Source organism: Calliopsis andreniformis, chromosome 3 (assembly GCF_051401765.1).
Source record: "Calliopsis andreniformis isolate RMS-2024a chromosome 3, iyCalAndr_principal, whole genome shotgun sequence".
Classification (NCBI taxonomy): domain Eukaryota; kingdom Metazoa; phylum Arthropoda; class Insecta; order Hymenoptera; family Andrenidae; genus Calliopsis; species Calliopsis andreniformis.
In genome coordinates, this window is record NC_135064.1 from 723,331 (window position 1) to 741,000 (window position 17,670).

The 17,670-nt window shown below is 30.6% G+C and overlaps 1 protein-coding gene across 4 annotated transcripts in view; it reads right to left on the minus strand.

Moving 5' to 3' along the window:
- LOC143176963 (peroxidase) overlaps window positions 1-17,670 on the minus strand; it is a 68,571-nt gene that overhangs the window by 9,961 nt on the left and 40,940 nt on the right. For 3 of the 4 annotated variants that reach the window (XM_076374650.1, XM_076374648.1, XM_076374647.1), the window contains exons 2-4: window positions 6,502-6,645; window positions 4,275-4,590; window positions 1,242-1,459 (exon numbers count right to left, since the gene is read on the minus strand). In XM_076374650.1, the coding sequence (XP_076230765.1) occupies window positions 1,242-1,459; window positions 4,275-4,590; window positions 6,502-6,634 (667 nt within the window). In that variant the 5' untranslated portion in view covers window positions 6,635-6,645. The remainder of the gene's footprint in view (window positions 1-1,241; window positions 1,460-4,274; window positions 4,591-6,501; window positions 6,646-17,670) is intronic. The other variant, XM_076374649.1, reaches the window with a different exon arrangement.

Genomic DNA, 17,670 nt, shown 5'->3' on the forward strand with positions numbered 1-17,670 from the left:
AAATTCTTATGCGAATGTCTCACACCAAAGATCATTGGACACGGTTCTTCTACATGTATGTTTAGTGTCTTTCATTCCCCTAAAATACGTTGTATTTGACTGTGACATCCCAATCTGAGTTTACATAGGAACTTAATCTCTATTTCAGTCGAAACCGTTTGCGTAACAAATATTCAAAATAATTCAATATGAAATACTAAACCTCTATGAATACTATTTACATTAGCAAATCAGGCTTGGGCATTATTTAAATAAAATATGAATTTAATCAATCATTGTGGTGAACTAGAAGTTAATTCATTTAAATAAAATAGCAGGTAATTTCACCATAAAAAAGTACGTTAACTTTTATTTGATCTTAACTCAAGAGTAAAATTACTTTTTCTACGTTATTTTGGAAATTAAAATAAGAGAGTAGTCGAAATAATTCTTTATTTCAACCTCCTGTTTTTTTTTGTTTTTATTTCAAATAAAATTCACCCAAACCTGCAACAAACTAAATAATCTGAATAGTAATGAATATAATTTAGGACACTTTACACATATTTCACGCTGATATTATAACAATATCATTAGTATGCTGTACAATTGTGGCAGATCTAATATATCCAATTTACGTGAGAACATGATTTGAATAAAAAATAATATCGCGCTAATGTAGAAAAACACTGCAAGCCAATGTTAAAAAGCAACTGTATCAAGCATAATCAGAAAATACTACGTATCCATGATGTTCTCGACAATTGGTCGCGTGTGCTTCAGATAGAGAGAAGAGTTAGGTAGGGAAAGTAGAATCACCAAAAATATGAGAAAATGAGTAACCCAACAAATAGAAGGAGCAGGATGCATGAGAGGACGAAAGGGTAGCGCCAAACGTTTCGAGGCTGCAAATAATTGTACGATTATTATTCCATATATGTATACAACCACAGAACGCGGTACATATCGGGCCAATATGACTTGGATTTCTTGTTTTATTTTCGCTTGTTCGAAAGCCCGTGAACGGAATGTTAGACTGTAGACCTGACAAGCGACCGTCGTCGTAATGGGTCGATGTAAACCGGTCACGAGTTAAGCAGGAAATCGAAAGTTTTTCGACCGCGCCCAGGCAAAACGAAACTAACCGACAAAGAAGAAACTCGGATGACAGAAACAGATGATCGCGAGTTTAGAAAAACTGGGACAAAATGAAGAAATTGAATCCTCTCATTTAGCGGTCACACGGTAGGAAGAATCCTTACCGTCGAAATACTGGGGGAAGAGAATTCTCGTGTATGCGGTCATCGCACTACCCCAGCTTGGATTTTCGATGTTATTACAACTGCCATCGATGCTCCGATACTTGGCTCTAGGGTTGCAGATTGTACTTTGTGATGACGAACAGGCCGAGCTCAACGGTGTACCCTGAAGAGGCAAAGTTGATATATAACGAGCACAGTCGTCCTTCTCCAGGCCGAATCTGTAAAAAACAACAATCATCATTCGAAATATTGTTAAATTTACGGTCTATTGTTCACCATGCGTACATTATGCACTCCGAAAATTTGAAAGTACTGAATATATTTGAGAAAAAACACTACCATCGGATCATAGAACATAGTTTATTTTGAAATTTATGTTATTTTTAATTTATGTTAAATTATTCAACGCTTTTGAATCTAATAGACATATTTAAAAAGCTTAAGATGTATAATTGCAAACTACCTTCTTTTTAGTCTATCACATATTGTATAACTAATAATGAATTTCTTTTCTATTTCTTTGTAACTAAAAAATATGAAAACTGTCCAGAGCTAACTATGAACACTTGAAATGATTAACCTATGAAGTGTTACTGAGTATCTTGCCACAAATGAATGTCACACATGTGTGACCTTTGTTCTGGAAAGAAGTTATTAATTGACAAGACATATACTCTAGTGGATATACAACTTTATCGTTTATTTTCTATGTATAAAATATATGATGGAAAGTGTTGAATTTTCACTTATTACGAGACTTACTAAAAAGGAAAGATGAAGTTAAAGAAGACTAAGGTGAAATTAACGAATTTATAATTGTAATAAAAATATGAGTTAAATGAGTTAATTGTTATAGTACTGTATTTAGTACTATAAATATATTATTATAGTACTATATTTAGTACTATATTTAGTACTATAACAATTAATTAGTATTGTAAAGGTAGTATAATTACACATATATAATACGCTTTTTATAACAGTACTAATAAAAAGAATACTATATTCAAATAACTTGATTACTACTATGATTCTCCTTTCACAAGAGTTTCAACTTAAGAAATTATTTTGTTATATATAAACAAAGGCATCTTACTTATCACAGAAAGATGATTTATTTCATAGATTAATAATTAAACGTTATTACATTAATACATTCGACCCTTTAATAATAAATATTTATAAGTCAATTGTATTCTAAATTGATCATCATCAACTATATAATAACCCCTATCGTTTTTTTACAGTGTTAAAATCAAATTTCAAGTTTCCAAGTAAAAAGAAAGAAATTTTTCAAATTTCAAAATATGTGCTTTAGTAGGTAATCAAAAGGTTAAATGCAAATAGACTATGCTTTACCACTTTAAATGGGTTTTAAATGTTAATAAACGAATGAAATGATATTAATTTATTGATATCTACTTGAATTTTAAAACTTCTTTCATAGTACTTATTTACTTTCTTGAACAGGATCTAAGAAAAAATGAAGCATTTGCTGTAATGATGTAGGACTAACATCATCTGTTCAATGAGTACTGTTATTGCTGTTCCGATTACTAATGTATGATTGAGCATCAGTCTACCTTTCGGGTGCCCAATACTGATATCCCAATAGTACATGAAAACTTCAATAAATTCTCGTCTATTATGCAAAAAAGCATTTATATTCGATTAAATGCTGCAAATAAAGAATAACGAAAAAAAACTCAATTGATATACGCAATTACAGAAAATTAATTTGTTACATAGTTTCTGTTAAAATTCACAGGAATTCCACAAAACTAGATATCAAGCTTAATTTCGTTAAAATAATCAAATACAAATTCATTGTTTTAAAATATATTTCTCTAAATTATTCAAAGTAATTGTATTTTTATATATTTATATCGAAAAGCACTTCATTATTTTCTTTAATAATATTCAAAATGAAAACAGTATATTTACGACATTGAAATGATAGAAATATTACTTATTACTTTGTAAAAGACATTGTAAGAAGATATTCTGGAGTAACGTATACAATCTTTACGCAGACACAGTAAAGGGATTTAGCCAACTTCGTATTTCAAATACTTCGTATCTACTTTACATACCAAAAAAATGTTGAGACATTTAATGCTGTTGCATAATACAAATAAGTAAATAATTTTCCTTTCGTACAATTTCCATTTTGCTTCCTTTTTTCGGAATCGATCAAATGATGGTAAGTAGAAGGCATTCCTTCTCTGAGAGCTCATTTTGGAAAAAACATTAAGCGCTTAAAAGCAATGAAAAATGTTCATATAAATAAATTTACTATTATATTTTAACTTTGTTTTCATTCGCTTTAGCAATCTATTAGCTTATATTTACCAACTTTTAATATTAATAATCTGAAGGGTGCAAATTCATTACAATTAATCATAAATATAAATAACAGATTCTGAGTGTTTGAAGATAAATAGTAGAACTAATACATCTAATATCTATTTATATGATACCTCTAGATCGTTCCTAAATACTAAACACACTTCTAAAATGGGCTCTTCCGTTAAAGGAACATCCTGTACCGTTAAGTCAATTAATCCTTTCAGACGTTTTATTCATCAATGTTTTAAGTTTTGTCATTCCATCTATTAATTCTATTATAGTGAATAATCTATTTCTGAAAGATACTGATATGTTTCTATAATATGTCCTAAGATTAATTTGTTAATAAAGCATAAAGTTTCAACGTTTTAAACATTAAGTCAGTTCCGTTTACTGATTTTCATATAAATTTATACTTTGAGTATTCTACTACGAAGATACTTCATTGAATGTTTTGACTTCTATATAATAAATCAATTACTCTTATTATACCTTTTATTTTCGTCCAAGTTGATGTTGCGAAACAACCATGGAAAATTATTATTTGTCTTCTATTTATATTTCAGATGAAATTAATATTTAAAAAAAAAATTGCATTTTTTCTTTTTGCAAAGCTACGATTGATGTGAAAGGATTAAAAAGACCAGTAGGTTCGACTGATACCTGCAGACCTAACTGTATTACCTGCGGCAGCTCTGGTGAAGAAGATAGGACGAAGCTTTCATCGCCACAATGGCATCAAGGCTTCTCTCAAAAGCATCCTCGGAAGGATAAGAATCAAGGAATTGCTTTCCAGCCGGCGTGTGAGCCTTCAATTCGACGCCAGCATTCACGATATTCCTTTCGAGGGTGCTCATACGAGCGACCAAGTTTCGCGCGAATGTGATTGAGTTGTTCAAGACTGCCTCGTCAATGTGAGGGAAACGCCGATTTTGGAAATGACCTGTGTCTACGACGACCTCATAAGGGTAGTTTGACATCGGCAAACCTGAAAGGATACCTTTAAAAACGTCGGTAAAAAGGATTCAATAAAATCACTTCATCGCGTTGATGATTCATAACTTTAACTAAGAACGGGGTATTTCAATACAAGTGATACTAAGTAATTCATGGGAGACGAACAGTATTGTAATATTAAAAAATATAGTTATAAATTGAAAAAAAAAATAGAAGTACTGATTGTTTAAAGTTGAGATACGATATAATATATCTTAGTATAGAGGTTTTATTTGTGAAATATGCATGTCTCCTCTACTAATTTCTTATTTCGTTTAACCTTCTGAAATAGGCAACTGGAGCCTTTTACAACCTAAGCAAACGGCTAATGTTAACCATTATCAGACGTCAGATCCTTAGACCTGAATTGCATAGTGTCATGTGGTGACATATGTCCGATAAAGATTAAGTGTAATGTATGAAAAAAACATGGATTATGATTCTTCATAATTATTTGTACCACCGATTAAGTTTTCACGTGAAAAACTAATTTTATTAAAAGTTATCATCATTTTTGTTTATGACGTTTTTCTAATTGTTTAAACAATTGATTAATATTTTACCATTTGTTAGATATAATCGAAAGAAATAACTTTCGTCTCAAAAGTTTTTTCCTATCTCGCATAGTTCACGAGTTATAAAATAAAATCGAAAAACAGCCAAATTTTCGAAGGGTAGTTTCAACCCCTTAGAATGAATTTGGGCAGCAAAAAAAAATTGCGTAATAGATATCTACACATGCTGTACATATACCCGAAGTTGCATAATTTTTTTAATTTCCGGGTTCAGAAATAATTTTAGTTTAATTGAGCTTACTCGAAAAAAGTAGCAAACCGAAAATAATAATATTTAATAAACACGCAACAGGTGACATTGGTCAGTTTAATCAGACGTGCAAAAATTATATTACTTTGTAAGATTACTAGACAATAACCTCTAAGAATTCTTTATGGGATGACAGATGAAGATGGGATAAATACTACAATTTTAATATTTTACACAATTTGCAAACAAGTAACAACGTTCTAGAAATTCTTTTACGTTACTGTAGAAATTCTTACTATAAAGTATTAAAAACTGAGAAAAATGATAAATTTGATAACTACAGACGATGTTTGCTACATTCATCGAGAATGAATGGGAAAATTGTTGTTTTCATTATGTGAGATGGTTTTGTGTGAAGATGATCTGTATTGCGACGTAATAGAGACTTCAATAAGTATCCCAAAATTTTTTCAAATATTTTGGAAGTCTGGAAGAGTCAAAAATTAGACGTGGACGTAAGCAACCCAGGTTGTCCACGGAAGGTGCAAAAACATTTTCGCCCATTTTTAATAATAAAAGTCTATAAACGATAAGTGTAAATCTTGGTATCAAGAAATTGAAGTATAAGTTAAACGAGGAATATCAGGGATTTTATCTTCTTGAAACTTGAGTACCTTTAACTTGAAACTTGAATACCTTCAAGTTGAAGTTAAGTCATTTATCTCAATCACTAGGCTTGCTATTAAAAGTACCTATATTAAATAACAGTAGTACTTTGAGAGCACTAGATTATAAAAGAACTTTCAAATGTAGTAGAACGTCGATTACCTGAATATTGTTTAATTGAACAGAGTCATCTAATAAGGGTTGAAACTAAGTTTAAAAAATAAACATGTAACATTGAAAGGAAAAATATGTTTTAAGATTCTCTTCAGATCTATTCTGATATGTATTTACTTCTAAATGAAAGATCAATGAAGATGCATAATACATAGTTATACTTCATTTTAAAATGTATTTATTCGATTATCCAAACACCGCATTTGCCAATAAATTCAAATAATCGAGGTTCTACTGTGTAGAAATGGTTATGGTTAAGTGTCTTTTTCATCAATAATGGAAAAAAAGAGGAAGACGATGTATAACTTACCTGTGTAACTTGTGAGGTAGTTTTGCAGGGTCACCGGCAACTTATAGGCTCCAATAGAGTGCGAATTTCCAAGAAACCCCATGGTCTGCAGGGAAACCCAAAGAATTGCTATAGTAGCTACGGAACCCGCCATTAAGCCTCCAGCTACACAGAACAAAATGATTACTCTTCGTTTGTAGTCCATGGAAAAATATTTCTGGGGAATGATTTAACGCATACATTTCGACGTCCCTCAGCTGTTTACAAAAGTGATTAAAGGGAGCACACTTTTCTTCTTTTATCGTGGAAAGATATGATGAAACAGTCATGTTTTGGATTCGTCGGTCCAATCGCATTTCAGATAATGCATGATACAAGAGTGAACCCATAAAAATATTTCTTAAAAATAACTTTTCTGCGTTGTAAACTGTGTAGTGTTTTATTCGGTATAGATTTTTACAAACTGTGTCCTGTGATCTAACAGCAGAGTATGACGAGTCTTAAAAATTTTTTTCTTAAGAAAATAAAATAGGCAATGTCGAATCCCATAAATAGGTGTGATAAGTGGTAAACCCTAGTAGTATGCAGTAGTAGTCTAGTAGTATGTACAGATGTGTCAGTAGTTCTACTTAGATTTTTAAGGTAAAAACATATTATAGAACAGAATACTTTTCTAAAACGAACCAAATAGTTTTATGGATAACGTCATTAAACTTTATTTATCTACATAATTGACTTTATTTTCTACTTTTTTAAACTCATCGGGCTTTTGTTTTTTGGCACAACTTTTGTTTTTGACAAAACAAAAAGATTATCCGTTTATGATTGTGGAGGGATATCCATTTTCAAATTGTATGGGAGGAATGATCCACTTTTAAAAGTTTTATTTCACCAGTTAAATTTATAATGTTTATCGAAAAAATGTTAATGCAATATAAATTAAATTCATAGTAAATATGTCAAATACATTAAACTAATTAATACCGAATAAGATACAAAAATATTGGACTGTTTATTTTTATATTTATTAAAATGAAGTTCGTGTTAGTTTATTCATTTTGTTTATTACTCTGCGTATACACTTGTTTTACTCTCTATATTCATTTTTTATAAGATATAACAGCTGTTCTGAATACCTTAAATTAGATTTTTTATTATAAGTCACAAAAGAAAAATTCAACAAGTTCAGTTTCAGGCAAATTTATCATCCATACTATACATGAAAACACTGACTATTAAAAGTGATTAATCTATTAAGCTAATGGTGACAATAAGTTTTTTCTATTGCGCTGAAACTAATATTTACTAATATTTAATAAATTTGAAATCGTAAAATGAACTTAATATATATGTTAAATATTTGTTCAAGATGTACTATTATATTGTATGGATAGGGAGACAGTTTTATCATTTAAAAACTGACTTTCGTTCTGACATCTAGCAATGAAAACCAGTGATATGAAGTGGTGAAAAATCAAAAAAGGAAAATAATGTACAGAATAACAGAAACCCTTACAAACTTTGAATCCAGGAATTCAAATCTTAACTCTTAGCCAGCGAACGTTGGTCGAAAGTGACTGTATAATATTAGAACTGTAGAATATTATCCCGAATTCCTGATTTAAATAAAAGTGTATAAAAATTTTGAAGCCGGTAACAACATCCTTTTTATATTGTTTTGCTCTGTTTGATAATAATTGACCAATGTTCACAGTAAACAACGCAGTTGCATGAATGCGTAATAACTTCTGTGCGCCTGCGCAGTGTATATGCGCACGCGCGCGCGCGTGTTGAACTTCATAAATATATCATGAACACTTTCAAATACTTATATTTTCTTAAACAGATTAATATGAATTATTACTGTGAACAGAAATACGATATATGTGAACGTGTTTAAATAAATATGTATATTAGCTATATATAAAATTCGCATTTAGGGGTGCCAACTTCACCAGCCTTATAGCTAAGCACTTAAAAACGAAAAGCGTTTTATTAACAAGTAAAGTATTCTCTGTAATAAAAACTGTTCTATATACTCCCATTTATTTAAAAAAATCACGTAATATAGCGTTCAAAACAGATCGCTTTTTTATTGTTTATAAACAAATCAATAATGTGTATAACATGAAAATATAATGATTACTTTTCGAGAATCATAACATCAAACAATTAATTATAATAAGAATAGGAAATAAGTAGGTATACATGTATAAACGTCAACCATGTTTTCTAATTTTTCAACACAATCTATATAATTTTTTGGAAGTTTTAAACATCACTCAGTAATAATGATAAAGCTGTAATATCAACAAATCGTGACCTGGACTGGGTTTACTACGTCGTTATCGCCAGTGACGTATCCAATCGTTGTAATTCTTATTGAAATAGAAACAGGAGTAAAAAATAATGTTATTTCTTTTTTGAAAGAATATAAATGTTTCAAGTGCTAAAAGTAAGTATACTCAAAAAATAACTTCTGATATGCCAACATGGTGGACGAATAAAAATATCCAAGAAGACATTCAAGATTTCTGAAAAATATTATGTTTTGACGATCTTACAATATTTCACTTAAAAAATTTCAAAATATTAATAAACACTGAAGTTTTAAAATAACTAAGCATTTCTCATATCCATTAAACGAACTACTGACTGTAATTTTAATATTTATAGCAACCACTGTTGGGCCACTTTTTAAAAATTATTTCGTTTAATCACGACTTGAAGACTGAAATATTTAAATATATTTTAATATTTTATCAATCATGTTTATCAATCTTTTCATGATCTGATTTTCAGATCAAGTACCATAGAAGAGTGCTATATGTGAACGGACCGGAAGCCAAATTGCGGAGCTACTAGAAAACGTTCTGAAGAAAACGCAGACGAATTCAGTTTAAAGTCGAAAAGCTAACTACTAAAAGAATGGAGGTAAACACGGATGAATGGAAATGAATCTGATACAAAATCAGGGGGCTGTAAAATGAAGGTGAAACTCATATAAATTCAGGAAACCACAGAATAGATTAGATTTTGTGGACGAATCCAATGTTAAATCAATGTTACTAATTGAAACGTGCAGATGAACTCGATGCAAAATCAAAGTATCACACGAAATGTAAAGCCTTGTTATACCCCTTCAATTTAAAATACGTACAACTCAAGCGGTAAAATTGTATAAGTAGTATGGAAACGGTTGATTGCAACTGTAAAAATTATTGGTCATAATTATAAACTTAAAATAATTTACTTGATTTTATAATTGAATACTATCAGGTATATTACAAAATCAGTTGTTCATATCACTGTAAATTGTCACAGAAAATAATTAAATGTAAATTTAGCACTTATGAGCGAACTCGTGAATTCTGGAAGACTAGGTAAAAGTTGAAAGAGAACTTTAACTCGATCTCACTGAACACAACCAGCTCCCAACAATATAATTCTACTTTAAATAAGATTCAAGTCAACGGGCTTGTATATTCCACAATACGAATGGAGATTGGATACAGTTTTCATATAAGAAAATTTTCTATAAGTAGGAAAGTTACGTGTGATAATTAGCTCTTATTACTTAAGAGAAAATGACTAAAAGGAGCCCTGAAACAGTTTTCTTTGCTAGACGCACGCTCGAAAATTATTTGAGGAAGAAAATAAAAAATATTCTCCATATTTAACAGGGAAGTATATCATGTTGAGAAACCGCAGATTGCAAATAGCGCTATCGTTCACGCGTTCTTTCTGCCTTGTACCACGACCTTTGTGCATGTTCTCCACGAGTTATTTATAGCTGAGCTAATAGTTCCCGTAAAATATGGTAGACTACAATTTCCGCACGTAATCGGATAGATCGTTATGGTCAAAACCTTAACATATGTTACGGCATGATGTGTCTCGTTTAATAACGAGATATAGTTTAGCCGGTCAAGTTGTATCAATTAATAATTAACAAGTTACGAGACTTACTAACATTTCCTGCGGCTCTCTGATTCCGCATCAGATTCGTCCGTATGCTCTTACTTTCAAAGAAAACTATATTCTACCTAGTGGCTCCTCGATTTATTCAAGTTCGTCCACGAAAGTTAACCTATCCAGCAGCTATTTAATTTTACATCAGATTCGTGTGCATCCTACAGCTACCTGTAATACAAAGTTCATCTGTACATTATCCAACCTCCTTACAGGATCCTGGTTTTGCATCAAGTTTATCTGTTTGAACTCGCCAACCTCCTCGACAGCACCTCCTATATGTTGAGCTTATATGTAAAACTGAACCTGGTGACTTCCTGATTTCGCTTCAGATGCGTTCACGAAACTCACACTCCTGCGGCTCACTAATCACAGGTCAGTTTCGTCCGCAAGCACATCCATCCTCAGAGGCTTCCTGATTTTACATCAGGTTCGTCCTCGTCTACAATAATCCCAACGGCTCACTGATCTCGCATCAGTTTCGTCCGTTGTATTGCCTGTTACTTCAATTACTATATTCTTTGGAAATATATCTATCTTCACCGGCCTCTCGCGCTGCTCGCGTCCCATTTCGCAACAAGAATCCCATGGACAGATTCAGATTTCTCCAAATTCAACGAATGGTATGTAATTTACATTATTTTAGTAATAGATGTTATTCTACATATAGATGTTATTTATTTGTTTCTGTATTTCAAATCCTACAGTCATAATTAACATAGGATTAAAGTGGATCAAGAGTATACGAGCTAACGAAAAGGGCAGACAATCAGCCTTGAAGGAGAAACAAATAAAGACTTTTGACAGAAACTCTCTGTAATTTTGTTAAATAGTTCATACAGCTACAGTTTGTAACTAATCCTAGAACCGTTCGACGTCTTCTTCAGACACATACGAATGTTAAGCAAATAATACTGAACCGGAAACCTTCATTGGCAGCAACATGTAAGTAGCACCGACTAAGCTTTGCAAAACGATATGTATTTACACTGAAAGAAGTAACAGAGAATTATATTGTTGCAGATGAGAGTCTAAACAGTTTCGACTATTACTACCACCACACACAAAAAGAGAAACTGATAAAAGTGCGACGTCGAATGAATGGGTGTTGAAGTAACACCGTATTCGTTCAAGGTCAAATAAATGTCATCGTTTACCGTTATTTAATACCAGAATAAATGAAGAAATATGCGGTACGAATTGTTAACACTGATTTTATTTCTCAGCAGGACAAAACTGCAGTAAATCTTTAATAATTTTGACAGTATACATTTTTAATCTTTAACAAGTTTATCATTATAAATTTTTCAGCCAGAAATATCATATTTTTGCACTGGTCAGCATACACTCCTGATTTGAATATGACTAAAACCTATTTGGAACGCCGTGTCTGAGCAGTTTATAAAGACAATTAACATTTTCAGAATATCAATGACTTCAAAAAGTATTTTAAAACTAACAATTGAGGCAATCGAAAGTAGGAGAATATCCACACACTACTAAACAACAAAGAGTACTGTAATTTCTTTGAATTTGTTAGCAAATAAACATTTCTTTTTTGAAAATATACTATCATTTCGCCAACCTTATCTCACATATTTTGTTGATACATATAAAAGTTAACAATAAAGCTCAAGTTTACAACAAAATATTATATTTTGTCAAATTTAAAGAATTATGAATTCATACATGAGTACCTAATAGTAGCATATGTACGTTATATTTTTGTCCATGAGTTTACATATTCCAGCATGTACTAGAGCCGGACAGCTTCAAGTGAAGCTGACGTCCTTTCAACTTTTCCTTGCCTTGAAACACACATTAATTGATACATATCATTACGTATACTGTACCACACAGGGCAAGTTTCAAGTAAATCGACAAACATGTGAATGTCAAGAAAGCTGTCAAAACTACATGTCTCCTTCGGAAAATACATAACCAAATAACCAGTATGGATTACCTCTTCCGACGCCATTTTTATTATTTTTGCTTGACAGCTTGAATTCAAGTAACTTGATTAATTTGAACAAAGCTTTAAGTACAAAATTCTAGAAATAACGATGTTCGGAGACTATACGTCTTTATTTCTTAATTCATATTTACGGATTTCATTCCAAATTATCAAAATTTATCAATTTGAGAGAATAGAAAATGCATTCTTACACTCATTGCCAGTGAAAAAATTTCGATGAGGAAAACACTTAACCATACTTTATGCATACATACATAGCGTCGAATAACGTTACAAATACTCATGTGAATTGGCCAACTTTGATATAACCAAGACAGCGAACTAGATTGTTAGTAACAAACTGTAAGGGATATTTTTACAATGAAACAATAAAATGTGGATATTTAAATTATTTCTTGTAATAAAACTGATTGATCAAACATATTTAACATAACAGAATCAAAATTTTTCTTTCATCGAACAAATATTTTCTTCTTTCTTATCAGGCAAAATTATTTGCATGTTAAAAATAGAAAAGCAAACGACTTACTCAAGTAAATAATAAGCTAAATTAGAGAAAACTTTTTTAAATTCTCGTCTCTTGCTTGTTTCGTAATATATCTGGAATAATTTATAATTAAATTAAGTCTGTTCTCTTGGAACTAAAGAAGAAACTTCTTATCGTTTCATTAACAATATTCAAGACTATTACTATTTTTTTTTAATTAAAAAGAAAAAGTTAATGAAGCTTAATACTTTTTGAATAATTTATTAATGTTCAATTTGTTTGAATAATTCTGAATAACTTCAACTCTCTAAAAAGAACTAAATTCCGGGGCTATAAATTATGTACGCTCTGATTTAGAAGCAATGATTAAGGTTATACGTATTATGTATATGTTATGGATTAAATCATCAACGCATTGTAAATAATAACAAAAGAAATCGGCCAAGAATTATAAATAATGACCTATCAACCACCTGATGTCTACACTACATACCGTGTATAAGTATGTAGACATTTTCACGTTAATGCAATATAAGCAAAATTCTATAATATAGTTTCAACTACAAATCTCATCTCAGACGATCACATAAAATTTACAAATACTGATGAGAATAATATTTGACACGAGTTAATATAAATAAAAAAGTGTAGGTATTTCATACATTTCAATAATATTAAACTATCTAAATATTTATGCGCGGTAGTGTGTATACATATATCAGTTATAATTAAATTTATTATGTTAGACTGGACACATCTCATAAAATTGAATACTTGTTACGACGAAGAAATAACTTTAAAAATATTACAATACTAGCACTGATAACGGATAACAAGTAGCATTTATTTTGCATGCGCATGTTGCATAACCGTTTAAAGCATTTAAAAGTCTTCAAAAACAAGTCATGACTCAGCTTTAAGATTACCAATCTTCGTAAACAAGTTTTTTTTCCAGAAAGTAGATGTGTACACAATCATATTGTAGTTCGTTACAAAGACCATACAAATAAATTGGGAGTTAATGTTAATGTAAATTGTAGAATTTTATCTTAATAAAATTAACACATCATTTAAAACTTAATTTTAAATATAATCCCTCATACTTTCATAATTATACAATGTTTATGTTTAATCTTTGCATTTATTTTTAACTGTGTCAATAAAATAAATTAAAAGAAAGACATTAGATGGTTCCTTAACTATTTTGTATCATTTGGTGATAAGTGGACTTTTCCAATAATTTTGTATCTGTCAGTGCATAATATATTTTATTATTTCGCATAACATACCGTATCTATTTATTTTCGTTATAAAAGCCCATATTCTTTTCTTATACAAAAAGAATGAAAAAATAATTTTAAAACATTTAATATACCTATACATGTTACATGTACTGTAATGTAATTTATCAAATATCAAAACTATTCCACCTTGTGACTCAGGGTAAGCAATACGACATTTAAAGAACCGTTTTAAATATCAGTATACAATATTTTTACTTAAAAAGTTGTACGTTTGTAAAACTTAGTATTCTTAGTTTACTTGACATATTATTTTAATACCATATTAGCTTCTGTCCGTAATCTGAATATTACTTCCATTTAATGAAATCTGTAGGTACAAGTAGATAATTTTTTAAAATCGAGAAAAGTAATTGAAAATTCAGTACCTTTCCGCTTGTATCACCAATTTTGGGACACCGTATACGTATATGTAAATGAAACTGCTCAAAATATTGACTCTGATAAAATTGTATTTACAAATTTTGTAAATAATTAGGCCAAATTAATTGATTCAGCCTAAAAATTATTGTGATTTTTTTTTATATATTTTATTAGCTTGAGTTAAAGCACATCCAGATACTGTGCACAAATGTACAGTTATGAAAATATTAAAAGTGTCTATTTCTTCTGTAGTAACCTTGTGTTTATTTGATTTGTCCATGTGGATTTGTTTGCCCTAATATCTTAAACTGGTTTTTTCAAACGATTAATGCTTTGTCGGAGACTGAATTCTATAGGGTAGTTTTTCCAAAGTAATGCATATACTTGACGTGCTTTTGTTTACCTTTTCAAGGTTTGGGGGGGGGGGGGGGGGGGGGGGGGGATTTAACGTCTTTTTGTGACACTGAATAAAGGTTTGATTATTGTTAATTAAGCTGATTTTAGTCTAGAGGAAAAATTCTACGCACCTTCTTGAATTAAAACAGCTTATTTAATAATGTAAGGAATTGTGTAATTTGATTCATGAAATTTCGTAATACAATATATTCTTGAATAAGAAAAGGATCCAATGTTGCTAGTCATTAAAGAGAACATAAATTGAAGAGTTGCAAAGTACGCAGTTGTCAGTAACTTATTAATTTCGTAAATGGCTGCAAATTAAGTACATTTTTCTTTTTCCTTATGTGTAAATGGATTAAGCATTGATTTGTGTTAAAGTAATACATATGCTAAAACACTGAAAGTATACAACTGGTTTACGATGAAAAAGTGATTATTATTGCCATAAAAGTAATACATAATTTACTGAATATTATTATTCTGTTTAAGCCTATACACAAGTAGGAAGAACGACTCTTATTCTTTACCGATGCGCACATATATATATGTATATATATATATATATATATATATATATATATATGATACAATATGTTCAATATGATAGTTATTATTATTTAAACTACTAAGAGTGATGCAGTGCTATCTGTTATCAGTGTTTCAGTGTTTGATCGTTAATGTTAAACTATCAGTGTCATTTAGAGGGTTTTCATTATTAGTGAATTTGTAACAATTAAAATTAAATTTGTGCTGAATAGAACGTGTTCCAAAAATAGGATAAAACAAAAGAAGATAGAAGGTTTAAACATTAAATAAGTAAGTAAATACGTTATCATCATATCTAATATTGTAGTTCACGATTGTTAATTATACCATATGATATTGGAAATATTGGAAAGAAAAAAAAGCTACTCGAGTTATAGACTTGTTAGGTCAATGCACCTTACTAAGCTTCCTGTATTGGAGGCTTAGAGATGTCCTGTATTTGGATAGTATGAATAGGCTTCGAATGCCTATTCGTGCTGTTCGTGGTATTTGCAAGTATGAATGGTTCTCATATGATACTCTAGTTCCAGAAGGCCCTGCCTTTGTCGCTCAGCACGTGATATGTCTTTCACATAATATTTTCTGTACTTTCAAAATGTTGGTAGTTCGAGGGGATCGTGTTTATTTAACTAGCGATACGACAAATGATACTATGTCTTGAGGATTATAATGGTTACTCTATTCCTGTCATTTATTAAAAACAATGTGTTCTTTGCATACCACAAAACTAAATGAGTTAAAAGTAAATATTGATACATTTTGCTATTGCATCGTAACGATGTTCAGTGACATCTGTAATGCCAGTTACATATTAGCTAGACGCAAGTTTAAGTACTCGATTTTCAAATACATTTTTTCCGAAAACCAAGTCGCCAAAGGGGATATGTTATTCTTGAATTTGGTTTTATTTCGAGTCATAGAATTTCTCTAATTTTATTTCTACCATGAACTATAACCTATCCTACATAATCGATAAAATTGAATAGCAGATTATAGAGATATAAGTCATCGTTATGACATAATTTATATATACATATGTGTATACAGGGTGGATCAACTAAATGAGATCATTTTAATATCTGCTTTATTTACTGTTGTACTGGAAATCTACGAGTATTAACATGTACAATTGTATTTTTAACTAAGTAATATATTTAAGATGGGTACAACAATAAAAAAGACTATGAAGACTGACTAATACATGTTCTATGTACTATCGAGAGTACATGTTCTCTCTCGCGTTTCGTATTTCCGGGTGTATATTGATTGGTTTTTTTATGGGAAGATGATAACTTAGCCCTTGGCTTATGAGGGAAATGTCAATACTAATCCTCATCACCGATTTTTATGAAAGGCAGAATTATGAATCTACATATACAACAATCATAGCCAGAATTATAGCCATAAATGACCAGCCAGTTATGAAAAAAATAAATGTAAAGTTTGGAAAAACCGCTTAGGCAGGTATACTTGAGTAATAGAGCAACCGAAGCAACAGCAATAGTAGAAATTCCTGTATCCATTATTTTTTTCATAACTGCCTATAATTCCGGTTACGAATGTTGTACATGTGAATCTAGTTCTGACAGTATTACATCAATACTGACATTTCCCTCATTAGTTGCGAGCTGAAACTAGAATTTGAACTCTAATTTAGAAAGTGTGCACAACCACTGACCTCAGTTGTTTTAAATGGACATCTCTTATCATATTTATTCTTTATGAATCAAGACTAACGCTAATTACACTGTTCGACAAATTTTGACTTTTTTTCGATTTTGGAAACGTGAATAAACATTTCTTATAGATTTCGACGTGCTGATTACGAATCTGCAAACCGTTTTTTCCCCAGAACGTACAGTTTTTGAAAAAATCAATTTTGAAAAAAATGACAAATTTTCAACTTTAGGATTTTTTTGCGCTTTTGCCGTAGTAGTTATTTAGTTGCTCTTTGCACGAAATGATTCTGTGGACTCTCCCGAATAAAATAATATAAATAGTTATTAGATTATAAACATCGAAATAGGTTTAAATAACAATTAAAGTGAAAAGGACACCCAAAACACACCCATTTTTGTTGATATTTTTCTATTTATTTCAAAAAGTACGAGTCTAGGAGAAAATTTGACTATACCACGCAATAGAGC